The sequence below is a fragment of the Zootoca vivipara genome, chromosome 1 (genome assembly GCF_965207765.1).
Source record: "Zootoca vivipara chromosome 1, rZooViv2.hap1.1, whole genome shotgun sequence".
Classification (NCBI taxonomy): domain Eukaryota; kingdom Metazoa; phylum Chordata; class Lepidosauria; order Squamata; family Lacertidae; genus Zootoca; species Zootoca vivipara.
This window is the reverse complement of record NC_142582.1, coordinates 21,749,526-21,764,411: the sequence shown is the minus strand read 5'-3', so window position 1 is coordinate 21,764,411 and position 14,886 is coordinate 21,749,526. Positions and strand designations below refer to the sequence as shown.

Here is a 14,886-nt window from a genome sequence, read left to right as displayed (position 1 = left end):
AGGGCCCATTACAGTACTTAGTTGACTCTTTATCACGATTAGCTAATAACATCTCTATTAACACACCCACCCACCTGACCCCATTTCTTTACTCTCCCACTTTTTTATTTAAAAAAAGATACCTAAGGCACGAACTTCTTAGTAGCATCAGATACAACCCCAGTCCCCCCCACAACTATACTTTCTGAAAAAAAACTGGTTGCTTGTTCCTCAGCATGGCCTCTCTTTCCAGTGCCAAAATTAGCATTGTCAATCAGGCAAACAGGTGGCCCATTGCATTAAGAGGACATACGCCCCTTTTTTTGCTGGGGAAGCCAATCAGAAGTGACGCCGAGGTGACAGAGGCAGACTTGTCAGCAGATCTGGGGTATAAAAAGCAAAACAACCATGTTAGCACTTCTGAGCAGTCGTGCATTCCCAGCCTCGCCTCGGGTGTAGGGATTGCAGGGAAAAGCAAAACTACACCGTCTCAACCGTGTAGTTTTGTTTTTTTCGGCTAGAGGCTCAACCATTCTCATGTTGGGATTGTTTAAAATCATACTCTGGATAAGGACGTCGTTTAAGGAACTTACGTTTGGGCGTAGCCCACCCAGTTCAGGCACTCTTGTGCAATCAGGTGAGTGGCATGCCTGGGTTGACTGAACTGTGTTTTCTATGTTGAGTAAATGCCTGGTACAGAATGCATGTACCTAGGAGTGTCTAGTAGCTCAAATTAAGGGTGGGTGGGAGAAAAAGCATGAAGTCCTACATGATTCTTTTAAACCAGAGATATCTTGGCGAATGAATTTTTAGGTCTTTGTAATAGTTGGCTAATATGTCTTTTAATGTGCTTGAGTGTGAATATATATATATATATATATATATATATATATATATATATGCACGCCTATTAAAATGTCTGGTTAACTTTTCATGCTTCCAGGGAGTGCTCAAGGTTATATTACTTGCAGATAAACGGAGAAGCTCTCAGAATAGCTCTGATAAAATGCACATGGCATCGGCTAGTCGCTGATGACTTTTTAAGGGAATCAGCTGCTGGGATATCGGTTACACTGCAGATCTGGACCACTTGCCTGCTGTCAGTCAAACCCGGGGTGGTTATTTTTGGAATGTGACATTTCACAGGCATACTTTCGAAATACGAATGATACAAAAGTCATATAAGATTACCGTTTGGATAAACAGCAATTTCCTCCACTACATTAAGGTAGAGAAGAAAACAAATTGGGGACTGAAAACATCTATGCTATGGAATTAAGTCGCAGTCTTAAGCTGTCTTTGCTTTTTTTGCCTTTTAGCCCAGTTCTTTCTACTTCAGATAGTGTGAGGAACCCCACTTGGAAAACGACGTTGTAAAGTCATCTAAATATTCTCAATTTAAGACTAAGCGGTGCAACGAATTCATGTAAAGGAATTCACTTGCTAGAAATCTGGAAGTTGTAACTGTTTAAGAAGAAAGGGGGTTCCACAATGGTCCATATGCACAAAAAGGCAGCAAGTTCCTACTGCTATTATGAAGCTTTCTATTATTATCTCAATGGAATTCTGCTGTCTGAACTTACAGACATAGGAGTTTTTTTAAGATAACTGAGAGAAATAGGCCTCCTGTATGCCACTAGTAAAATCTCTGGTGCCTCAGTTTGTAGTTTTCTGGGAATTCATTAAAGATATCAGAATACTGGTCCTGCCTCTTTTATGACAAATCCAGCAGGCAAGTAAATTCAGAGGGATATTATAGGTCCTGCATACTGAGTTGAATTATTACATGACTATATGCTTTTTTTTATGTGGTTTGCCAGAAAGTGAGAACATTGTGTTTTACCAACAAATGTTTTAGGGGTGGGGTCAGATTCTGCACCTTCCTGCAGTTGTTCAAACCATCAATGTCAGTTATCTTATAGCCTAGTTCACATTTCACAGTGCTCCTCACTCTCTAACCTAGATTCAACTGTGCTGCTTGTATGTTTTACAAGTACTGTACATTTTTATTCTGCTTCCCCCCACCACTCCCAACAGAGTACATCTTTTGTATTAAAGGAAACTATCAAGCATTCTGATGAGGTTCTTTTTAAACACTTCTAAATTTCCAAATAGACTGAAGATTTCCAGCATACTTTAATGGTCACTCATTTAAAGGCACGTGGAATGGGGAAATGATACTAGCACTTTAGGGCAGTTTTGTGATTTTGAATGAAATCATTTCCTCCCACCCTCCACCCCTCCATTTTCACTTTTGGTTTGAGAAGGGCGTAAGGCAGAGTTTTCCAAACAGTGCATCGCAACACTTGTGTGTCAGCTGCAGCGTGTAGGTTTGTCGCGTGAACGCTCCCTGAGCTCATTCCGGAGCTGGAAAGGGGTTAGTTTAACCTCCGGTTTGCTAGTAAAGCCGAATTACTGTGTTGCAAAATGATGCATGTCTAAAAAGTGTGTTAGGGAAGCTCTGGCTTAAGGAATGCAGAAAATGTCAGATAATAACGCAATGGCAGCATGAGATAGGAGGCTCTTAAGCAGCGTGCTTATTTCCATTTGGCAATATGGACTGTCCTTCCTTGGAGGTTTTTAAGAAGAGGTTGGATGGCTGTCTGTCATGGATGCTTTAGTTGAGATTCCTGCATTGCAGGAGGTTGGGCTAGAACACCCCTGGCGTCCCTTGCGACTCTATGGCTCTATATCAGGCATCCCCAAACTCGGCCCTTCAGCTGTTTTGGGACTACAACTCCCATCATCCCTAGCTAACAGGGCCGGTGGTCAGGGATGATGGGGATTGTAGTCCCCAAACAGCTGGAGGACCGAGTTTGGGAATGCCTGCTCTATATGCAGCTCCCTTTAAGCTGTTTGCAACCGGATCACTGACTGTGCTAATCAGAGCTGTAGATAGTCGGGATAATTACAATGCATCAACCTCCACAAAATGCTGCTGTTAGGGTGTGACCCAGTCAAGAATCTCCTCAGTGGAAATCACTCTATAGGAAAGTGATAGGGCAAAGCGTTTCACGTCACCTGGCCGTGCTCTCTATGCTCAGGACTTCAGAAGGATCAACGTCTGACATAACGCTTTTTATTTCTGTCTTTCTTCCCAGAGTGCCTTTAAAGATGTCAACCAAAGCGCCGACGTTTACGCAGCCGTTACAAAGCGTTGTGGCACTGGAGGGTAGTGCCGCAACCTTTGAGGCTCACATTAGTGGTAAGGCTTTTATCTCGCAATCATGGCTTCCCTTTTCTTTTGCTGGCTTCTCTAAACACCATGGGTCAAGGGTAACAGTGTTTCTCCTCTGTATCAGATCATCTGATGTATGTGGGGGGGGGGTGAGCTTTCTTACACCCCCTCTGTTTCCACCCCACACTGGTCCCCTGCCTGCTTGCACCGGGGTGATGGCGGTGACTGACTATACCAGGCATTCCCAAACTTCGGCCCTCCAGATGTTTTGGACTACAATTCCCATCATCCCTGACCACTGGTCTCGTTAGCTAGGGATCATGGGAGTTGTAGGCCAAAACATCTGGAGGGCCGCAGTTTGGGGATGCCTGGACTACACTAATGGTGGCCCACTGAGAGAGGATCAGATGAAGGGTTGGAGTATTAGGGTTATCATCATCATCAACATCAGGCTTTTAGGTGTCTTCATGGGGGTTTAGCTCCCCCTATGGCGCAAAGGCACGAAACCTCAAAGGCAACGTTGGTTCTTCCTCCGCTGATGCCTCAGTTTGACACCACGTGATTCCATAAGAACATCAGGAGAGCCTGGTGTATCAGGCCAAAGGCCCATCTAGTCCAGTATCCTGTTTTCACAGTGACCAGCCAGATGCCTGTGGGAAAACCCTCAGGCAGGGCCCAAACGCAAGAGTACAACCCGCTTCCTCCAGCGTCCAGAAACTGGTGTTCAGAAGCATTACTGCCTCCACCTATAGGGGCAGATACTAGTAGTCTTCCTTGAGTATCCTTTTTTCCTATCCTGAGGAAAACTTCAGCCCTAAGCTAAAACGGGGGAAATGGACTGCTTCAGCAAAGACTTTTGCTGTTAGTTGGTAGAGTGAGAAATATAGTCGTCAATGTACAGCAAGGCTCTAGTCTGACCATTCACATTCTTGTGCGGACTACTTTGTATAATTTATTTACCACGCAAAGGTTTCTCACACACCATGCATTTAAAGGAGTCTTATACCTCTTAACGGGACCGCTTCTCCTGGTATGCCCCGCGGAAGACCTTAAGGTCCACAAATAACAATATTTTGGAGATCCCGAGCCATAAAGTGGCTAGATTGGCCTCAACTAGGCTCCCCTTTTCAGTATTGGCCCCGACTTGGTGGAACGCTCTCTCACAGGAGACTAGGGCCCTGCGGGATTTGACATCTTTCTGCAGGGTCTGCAAGACGGAGCTGTTCCGCCTGGCCTTTGGGTTTTGATTTGGGCCATTTTAAAATGAGGCTGCATTTTAAAACAATTTTAAAATCTAAATTGTATTTTAATCTGCATTTTAATCAATTGTTTTTCTTTCTTTTACGTTTTATTGTAATTTTATTGATGTCAGCCGCCCTGAGCCCGACTCTCACTGGGGAGGGTGGGGGTATAAATATTATTATTATTATTATTATTATTATTTATTAAACAAGTCATTACTTCCACCCAAGTAATCCTGGGAAGAGGTTTGTTAGGGGCCTGAGAGGTGGGTTTTTTTTGGGGGGGGGTTACTTTGACAGTATATACTATATACAGTCAAGGTGCACCATTGTGAAATACTTCAGTTAGTTAAGTCCCTTCCTTCTCTGTGAGTTACAGTTTAGCAGATATAGAACCAGTTCACATCATGGTAAAATGGTACTACATAGTAAATAACGTATCCCAAACCTGCCTAAATAGGGCTCTTTCAATCCTCCCTGCTTGCACTGGAAGGAAACAAACCATGATCCTTAGGCTTATGGATACATCCAAGCCAGTGTTTGTGGTTTGTTTCTCATTCTGAGAGAGTGCAGTTGGTAAGCCAAAAACAAGTTTTGGCAAGAGATCATGGTTTATTAGAGTGAAAACTTAGAATAGTAGAGGTGAAAGGGAGTCAAACCATGATCTGGATGGTTTGGATATAATGGTAAGCCAAGATTCATGGTTTGTTGCCTCTGCACAGTAGCAAGGGAGAATGAAGCATAAAGAGGAAGGCACAATCATGCTAAATATCTGTGCGTAACAAGCCATGGCAGCAGGCCATTCTGGAGGAGAGAATAATTGGGGTCTTGATGCTCTGCTCTGCATCTTTACTCAGAGTGGCTGTCCAGGAAAAGCAGACTAGAGTGGGTGGTGGTAATGCAGCTGCCACAGGCTGAAATAACTGGTGATGGGATGAATCTGCCGTAAGCTGGTTTTAGAATTTAGAAGGGGAGCCCTGCTGGATCACACCAAAGGCTGGAGTTCCATTACTGAATCCCTTAAATCTTAAGCTTCCATGAAGTCATGCTCCAAAGTGGATTCACCCAAGCCTCTGTCCACAAAGCCAGATCCAAAGTGGATTTATCCAAGTCTCTGTCCACAAAGCCAGATCCAAAGTGGATTCATCCAAATCTCTGTCCACAAAGCAAGATTTCCCTATGGCAGGTCCTATTTTAGATGTGCTGCAAGCATTGCCAGGCCAAATGAGATCATGGTGCAGCTTATAGCAGCCCACATGTTTTAAAGTTAAGGGCCATATTACTGGAACTGAACGCAATGTGGAAATACCCCATGACTCAGAATACATACCTTAGGTAGATTATAAGCCACACATTGGGCATAGGCAACATGATATATATTTATTCCCGTGCATAGCCATGATACATGAGCCACAGTATAATAGCAGAACCAGCCTAAGATACATGAGCAGCCTTGCTAGGACTCAGTTCTGTGCTGCTGGAAGTTTCCCCCCCACAGCCCCTTCTGCAAAGCCCTAGCTGTGTGGCTTCATTTCCCCCTATGCCCCATCCTTGCTTACTCTAATTCCTTCGTCTGAGCTAGAAACCATATATTTTGCAGTGTGAGCCAGGGCAAGGCAGGCAATCCTCCTTGGGACCGTTGATTTGTGCATTCGCCTGTGGGAATCTATATTGCCTAACACTTAGTTAAAAGTAAATTCTATTGCCTTTATGTCCAAAGCTGGCACCCCCAAACTGCGGCCCTCCAGATGTTTTGGCCTACAACTCCCATGATCCCTAGCTAACAGGACCAGTGGTCAGGGATGATGGGAACTGTAGTCCAAAACATCTGGAGGGCCGAAGTTTGGGGATGCCTGATCCAAAGGCTAAGCTTGAAGTGTTGGTGGCAACAGTCTCATGAGTTTAAACATGGAACTGCCTTGATCTCTCACACACAAAAGGAAAGGGGCATTTTCAACAAAAGGGGCATAGAGGAATGCTTACCTCCCTGCAGCCCCTCGCCCAAACACCTTTTCTCTCTGCTGAGGTCACTTCTAGTGTCAGAACTCAGCCGTGGTGGGTGTGGCGATCTCTTGGTTACAGAAGCTCCACTCAGTGCTAGATTTATACTCAAGCTCAGTTTAGAAGCAGTTTATGGCCTATGATTATAAGGGGCCTCTATATACAAAAAGAAATGGGTGGGATTCAGCTAAACTGTTGCATGCATGGAACCATGTTCCCTATTCTTTCCTGGCAATCCCCAAATCAGCAATGAAAGGTTAGGAGGAAGTTCTAACCCAGCCAGATGGGCGGGGTATAAATAATAAATTATCATTCTTATTATTATTCCATTGTGCAAGTGGATCTTGTTCCTCAACGCACATTGCCCACTTAGTACCATATTCCACCAATTCCACTCATTAGATGTAAAGGCATTTTATATACAGTGGAACCTCGGTTTATGAACACCTTGGTTTATGAATTTTCGGTTTACGAACGCCGCGGACCCATCTGGAACGGATTAATTCACTTTCCATTACTTTCAATGGGAAAGTTCGCTTCAGTTTATGAATGCTTCAGTTTATGAACAGACTTCCGGAACCAATGGTGTTCATAAACCGAGGTACCACTGTACAACAAACAGGCCTATTGCAAGACATACCATACATTCTGGTTAAATTGTTAGTTTTCAGTTGCATTCTCGCCTATGCACCAGTGTACATGCATGCAAAGATATTTATGATTTCTGTTGTCCTTTCTGTTAGAATGATACATTTTGTGTTAGGACCTCAGCATGCCTTAATCTGGTCTTAGATGCAGTGAGGTAAATCATTACGGGGGCCGGGGGGGCTTCTCAATTGAGCTCCTCTTTTGCTGTCAGAGTCAAAGTAAGGCTTGCCTGGCTAAAATAAACCTCAAAGGGTGATAATTCCTGTGAGAGGTCTGTGGGGTGTGTGAGAGTATCGAAGCTACTGGTGTTTGCATGGCTAGAATGTAGCCTATCATACGTATCTAAGAGTCAAATCCATTGTGCCCCCCCCCATTTTTGCCTCTGGCCATGCCCACATTTGCATGTGGCACCCAGAAGGTTGCACGTATGAAAATGTGACTCTCAGTCTGAAAAAGGTTCCCCACTCCCCATCGTCTGGGTTAAGATTCCTTTTATCCCTCAAATTTATTCCATCTGCCACATTCACTGGACTGCTTAGTATGTCAATGCGACCAGAGGATGGTGGTAAAGGCAAATGCTGGGAGTATTTTCCTAGGCTCTCTGTGTCACAGGGGTAGGTAGTTTTCTGAAACTGTTTCTCTTTTGCTTTTGTCTCCAGTCCAATCCTTTGCACAAAGTAATCTTATTATTGCAAGGTGTTGTAAATCCCTCTTTCCCCAAAACCGCTCATCAATTTGGACAGGGCTGACAGTGATTCAGGATTTTGGTTTCTAATGCACTAAAATCTGTGAGCAATTTTTATCTCTTGAAATCTGAGCTCCTAAATCACCAGAGAAGTATAACTTCGCATTTGCAATTCTTTTCCCCTCATCAATAATCAGGCATTTAAAATTTAGTCTTTCTCTACCTATGATAATGCAAAAACAGGACTACATATCTATATTTACAGGTCAAATATTCAAGTTAGGTTGTAAACTGTATATTAATGTCAGCAAATCGGGGTTCCCCCCCCCCGAATTATCGTTAAATATAATCTTTCAGACTACAACATAAAACTGTTACTTTATTTATATTATACATCACATTTCTAAGTGATCACAGCACTTTTACATGCATCCACTCAGTAAGTCTTGCAAAAATTAAGTCTTGCAAAAATACAATATCCTTCAAATCACATTATTCTTGCCTAATCAGGATCTGAGGCCCTATGTCATTAAAAAACTGCATGGGTGACAATCAGAGATATTTTGTCACTATTGCCACAGCTGCTATGGCAACCATATTAACAACACTAATGCTTTAACTGTCTTTCTCCTGCTAAAGGTTCCCCAGTTCCTGAGGTGAGCTGGTATCGGGATGGTCAGGTTATTTCTGCTGCAACTCTGCCCGGTGTGCAGATCTCATATAGCGATGGCCGCGCTAAACTTGTGATCTCCGCCGTGACAGCCGCTAACAGTGGAAGATACACCTTACAAGCCACCAATGGATCTGGACAAGCAACTAGTACCGCTGAACTACTTGTAACAGGTATGTTGCAATGAGGGGAATATCAACAGTTGGCACTTTCCTCCTGACACCTGTTAACCCAGTGAAATGACCCACAAATACTACTTTTTAGAAGCATGAAATTATGAAAGGCGCAAGAGATCAACACCATTAAGCAAGCTGCTTCATCTCCCTCCCCACTTCTAAATCCTACTGTATATTCAAAGACTACGTCATGATAAGATTATTCATACTTAAGGTAAAGGTAAAGGGACCCCTGACCATTAGGTCCGGTCGTGACCGACTCTGGGGTTGCGTGCTCATCTCGCATTATTGGCCGAGGGAGCCGGCGTACAGCTTCCAGGTCATGTGGCCAGCATGACAAAGCTGCTTCTGGCAAACCAGAGCAGCACATGAAAACGCCGTTTACCTTCCCGCTGTAGCGGTTCCTATTTATCTACTTGCATTTTGACATGCTTTCGAACTGCTAGGTTGGCAGGAGCTGGGTCCAAGCAACGGGAGCTCACCCCGTCACAGGGATTCGAACCGCCGACCTTCTGATCAGCAAGCCCTAGGCTCAGTGGTTTAACCCACAGCGCCATACTTAGCTTACCCCTTAATCCTAAATACTTTTGCTTGGAAGTAAGGACCAGTCAACTATAGGATACATGAGGCCTGCACATGATGTCCCCATGATGCACATGTAATTCAAAATAATAATAATAAATAATAATAATAAATAATAATAATGACTGCTCCCCACCTCAAATGGGGGGCGCTTTTTTGCGGGTCGCACGCAGCTACCTGATCCTACACGATCCCTGGCAGTTCAGCCTGGTTTTGCCTCACCAAACTGGATTCCTGGAGGTTCCTGCCTAACCTCAGACAGTTAGCCGATCCCAGCCGGGGAGGTATTGCCAGAGGAGTTAGGGTTAGGACCGCCCTGCACACACAATAGAGGGTGGAACTTACCTGGGAGTTATACCCTACCCATCTGGCTGGGCTGCCTTCAGATGTCTTCTAAACATCAGATAGTTGTTTATCTCTTTGACATCTGATGGGAGGGCATTCCACAGGGTGGGCGCCGCCACCAAGAAGGCCCTCTGCCTGCTTCCCTGTAACTTGGCTTCTCGCAGTGAGGGAACCACCAGAAGGCCCTCAGTGTCCAGGCAGAACGATGGGTGTGGAGACGCTCCTTCAGGTATACTGGGCCGAGGCAACATATTTGTGTTCACTGGACCTCCATAAACCTCTTCCTTTGAAAACTGGTGTGTGTGTTTTTTTGTTCCCCTCTTATTTGAGCACGCTTCTTGTTCTTTAAACCACAGCTGAAACAGCGCCACCCAACTTTTCGCAACGACTACAGAGCACAACAGCAAGACAAGGAAGTCAAGTTCGACTTGACGTGAGAGTGACTGGAATCCCTACACCTGTGGTGAAGTTCTATCGGGATGGAGCAGAAATTCAAAGCTCCCCTGATTTCCAAATTTTACATGAAGGAGACCTCTACAGTTTAATAATTGCAGAAGCTTACCCCGAAGACTCCGGCACCTATTCAGTAAATGCCACAAATAGCGTGGGACGAGCAACTTCAACAGCCGAACTTCTGGTTCAAGGTAATAATAGATCAGAGGTGTGTGAGCCAAAAGAAAACAAAAAACCAAAAAACCTCCACACAGACTTATTGTATCTTCATGGCAGTGCCTACACGGGTAATACTGTTCCATCAACATATCCATCAACATTGTGTCTCTCAAGCATTTGTAACTCGGGTGTAAAAAAATTCGCTCCAGACTGAAACTTATCCTAAATACCTCAACGTGAGAGAAAGCATTTCTTCACCCTCCCACCCCTCAATCACATCAACATAACTGTTTGCAGTTCTTCTCCTTTTTCAGTACAAAAATAATAATTAGGCATCGCTTATGTATGTGTGAGGCAAAAGCTTTATCTTTGTAATTGCATCCATTTCTCCTATAATTTTTTGAAAGTTCTTTTAATAATAATAATAATAATAATAATAATAATAATAATAATTTATTATTTATACCCCGCCCATCTGGCTGGGCCTCCCCAGCCACTCTGGGCTGCTTCCAACATACATATTAAAATACAATAATTGATTAAACATTAAAAGCTTCCCTAAACAGGGCTGCCTTCAGATGTCCTCTAAAAGTCTGGTAGTTGTTTTTCTCTTTGACATCTGGTGGAGGGCCGTTCCACAGGGCGGGTGCCACTACCGAGAAGGCCCTCTGCCTGGTTCCCTGTAACTTGGTTTCTCACAGCGAGGGAACCGCCAGAAGGCCCTCGGCACTGGACCTCAGTGTCCAGGCAGAATGATGGAGTTGGAGACGCTACTCCTTGCTATAAAAACCCAGCAAGGCATGCTTTGAATTCTTATCTTCAGGGCTTGTCCTGTTGTGTATTGTCGCTTCATAACGACTCACTTGGAAATATGCTTACAGGCACTCCAGTGGGTAAATGAAGGTCTACAGCAGTTTCTTCTCTTTCTCCTCCTCTTCCTCCTCCTCCTCCTCCTCTAGGTTGCATGTAGCATGCACTCATCATTGCTGTTGGATCAGGTTGTGGAATTATGCATATATCACATGAGATTCCCCATCAGGCTAGAGATACATGAGTAGGAGCTTGTTCCCATGTGATGGGTCCCAGCTGGACTTGGGGAGCTCTGCACAATACCCAGCTAATGCATCCCATCAACAAAACGATTTATACGTGTACAACAGGACTCCCTCCCACACACACACACTTCCTCTAGGTGCAGGTATATCCTTAGTTATACAGGTTAGATTCAAGGAAGCGCATGAAACTTGGTGAAAGTGAGCCAAATATTTGGAAGCCACCAAATAATACTTTCACATAGAATCATAGAATTGGAAGAGACCACAAGGGCCATCCAGTCCAACCCCCTGCCAAGCAGGAAACACCATCAAAGCATTCTTGACATATGCCTGTCAAGCCTCTGCTTAAAGACCTCCAAAGAAGGAGACTCCACCACACTTCTTGGTAGCAAATTCCACTGCCGAACAGCTCTTACTGTCAGGAAGTTCTTCCTAATGTTTAGGTGGAATCTTCTTTCTTGTAGTTTGAATCCATTGCTCCGTGTCCGCTTCTCTGGAGCAGCAGAAAACAACCTTTCTCCCTCCTCTATATGGCATCCTTTAATATATTTGAACATGGCTATCATATCACCCCTTAACCTTCTCTTCTCCAGGATAAACATGCCTAGCTTTCTATGTTTCAGTCATTTTGTTTCTCTAGCCTTTATATGACATGCTGCCATGATTCTGAAACATCAACGTCTTAATTATTATGCATTACGCAGTTGGCCTAATTATCATAGTTGTACAAAAAGACTAATCTTATATCAACAGTTTCCCCATTCATTGTCTAGATGCCCAAGAAAAACAGATGGCAAGGTTTGGGGTTTTTTGTTTTGTTTTATTACTGGTGGTGTTTATATGTGAACATAAAAAATTGGAACAACAGATTTTATTCTCCCACGCACACACACAAAAACCAATTATTGCTTATAGTGCAATTTAAGAGTCTGGTTTCCCTTTCTATTAGGCGAGGAAGAGGCTGTTCCCGCTAAAAAGACAAAGACAATTGTTTCGACTGCTCAGATTACACAAGCTACAAGACAAACTAGAGTTGAAAAGGTTTGTATTTTGGCAGGCGGGTTTACTGGACGTTTTCAAGATGTCTGTGTTTATTGCTGCAGATTCTCCTGACTGTTTATTTGCATTGCAGAAGATAGAAGCCCACTTTGACGCCAGAACACTTGCAACTGCTGAGATGGTTATAGAGGCGAGTGCCACTGGGCAACAGCTGCCACACAAGGCTCCTCCGCGGATGCCACCGCGACCTACCTCTAAATCACCGACTCCGGCAATAAGTGCTGCCAAAGTACAGATGGCACGGCAGCAGTCGCCATCCCCGGTTAGACAGTCGCCATCTCCTGTAAGACATGTCAGAGCTCCAACACCATCTCCAGTCAGGTAAACCATTCTAACGCCTATACAATGTTCTCTTTCTCCCCAACCTCCCTCTGGCAACTTTAATGCAAATTGGAATGAGATACACAGAAAATGCTATGGCATTGTTTGGATGGGTGCATTGGGTTCCATGCCCTTTTTGTTGGGTGGGAATCCTTAGCAAGCCACACATGTGACTTATGTGTTTCTGTTTCTGTTGCCCATCCCTATCCCTGCCCTAAAAAGAAGGTGGTAACTACCTTGCACTTTTAAAAGGAAGAAAGTGCCCATCTGGTTTAGCAAGGGGATAAAATATACCAGACAATGAGGTACACCCTCGCTTGGAACTTAGGGTCCCTTCTCTGCACATGGCTAAGATTTCACTTCAGTATGCCCACTTCGATCTATGGCACTGAAACCTACATTGGCTCCCAGTAGGTTTCCGAGCACAATTCAAAGTTTTGGTGCTGACCTTTAAAGCCCTAAACGGCCTTGGTCCAGTATACCTGAAGGAGCGTCTCCACCCCCATCGTTCAGCTCTGAGGGCCTTCTGGCGGTTCCCTCACTGCAATAAGTGAGGTTACAGGGAACCAGGCAGAGGGCCTTCTCGGTGGTGGTGCCTGCCCTGTGGAACACCCTCCCATCAGATGTCAAGGAAATAAACAACTATCTGACTTTTAGAAGACATCTGTTTAGGGAAGTTTTTAATGTTTGATGTTTTATCATGTTTTTTATATACTGTTGGGAGCCACACAGAGTGGCTGGGGAAACCCAGCCAGATGGGTAGGGTAATAATAATAATAATAATAATAATAATAATAATAATAATAATGATAATAATAATAATAATAATAAATTTTCAAATTCCACATAATGGTTAGTCCACACTTGCAAGAATTCATCTCTCAGTGTAGCAGCTCCTATTCTCTGTATCTCCCTGCTCACTGGCATTAGGCAATTGCCTTCACTGTATTCTTTCCAGCACCTCTAAAAATGTTTCTCTCTAGGCAAGCCTGCCCAGACACCTAAAAATGGCATGTATCTCAATCTGCAATTTTAGTCTATGGTGCGATTATATTCATATTTTGATTTAAAACAAACAAACACCTTGTTTTAAACTATAGTTTTTCTTGGCAGTTTTCATGTACGTTCTACAGCCTTTGTAAACGGCTTAGAGATTTTTTTTTGACAGTCAAGCAGCCTGCAAATTTTGTTAAAGAAAAGTTAAATAAATATATATTGTGTATGTGATAGCAACGATTTTTTTTTGGGGGGGGGGGAACGACGACAATTGCTTACTTTATAGATAACCTACCTCCAATAAGCTATATAAATACAGCATTGATGCAACAGTGTCCCCTGCAGGGCACAGTTCTGCTTTTTATTTTCCTCTGAATAAGTCGATTTTACAAATAAGTATTGAGCCCACATTCAGAGTCTGATCGGATGTTAATAAAATCTGTAGATATATAGAATACTAGTTCTAGATTTAATTACTAAATTAAATCCATTGATTTCATTTAGTCTACTTCAGGTTTGACTTAGGATGGATCTACACACAGGGAAAAACACCCTGCTATAAATAAGTCATAAATTAAATTGTTATAACAAAGGAAAAGAAAAACGCCATGTAAAATCGCATAGAAAAGTTTTGTGCTGTACACCACGATTTGATGTTGCATGTTTAAAACGCATTCAAAACACTGTTTTTGGTTTTACTAATGTAGCTGAATCCTCAGTGGGACACCACTTAAGAGATCTAAACTGAACCAATTTCTTACTCTTGCACAACTCCGGCCTACTTACCCCACTTTCTTTTTTGCTGATGCTAAATAATCAGTATGCTTTCCCCCTGAATTTTCATGCAACCGGTTTAATTTACGCTCCAAGTACTGAACATATCCCGCTGGTTTCTGTTAGCACTCAATACTATCAGTTCGTATACAGCACAGAGTATGGAAACCTGTGCAATCAGATCCGGATGTTTTAACTCAACTTTGCAAATAAGCCCACAAATGATCCCAGCCCACAAAAGTGCTTACTAGCTGGCTCGGAGCTGGCAGAGCTCCTCCTCTCCTCCAGCAGCCTGCTGCATTTCTATGGTGGGTATAGGGGAAAGGGGCCTCCCTCCTCCGGAAGCCTCCTTGGCTTCTGTACTAGGTACTGAGGAAAGACACAATGCTCCATACCTATTTTAATATCTTACTGGAAGCCGCTCAGAGTGGCTGGGCAACCCAGTCAGATGCGCAGCATGTAAATGAAATAATAATAATCATCATCATTCCAGTTTATCCACTCCCTTGCATGAAGTTCCTTCTCGCCCACGACCACCAAAGCAAGTGCTTCAATACTAGGCTG

General features: G+C 43.6%; 1 protein-coding gene across 50 annotated transcripts in view; it reads left to right on the top strand.

Annotated features, from left to right (window-relative positions):
* Nucleotides 1–401: 401 nt before the first annotated feature.
* The window catches only part of TTN (titin), a 290,139-nt gene continuing 275,654 nt past the window's right edge, over nt 402–14,886 (top strand). For all 50 annotated transcript variants that reach the window (XM_088676590.1, XM_088676579.1, XM_088676604.1 and 47 more), the window contains exons 1-6: nt 402–616; nt 3,081–3,184; nt 8,372–8,575; nt 9,862–10,149; nt 12,122–12,213; nt 12,305–12,552. In XM_088676590.1, the coding sequence (XP_088532716.1) occupies nt 3,094–3,184; nt 8,372–8,575; nt 9,862–10,149; nt 12,122–12,213; nt 12,305–12,552 (923 nt within the window). In that variant the 5' untranslated portion in view covers nt 402–616; nt 3,081–3,093. The remainder of the gene's footprint in view (nt 617–3,080; nt 3,185–8,371; nt 8,576–9,861; nt 10,150–12,121; nt 12,214–12,304; nt 12,553–14,886) is intronic.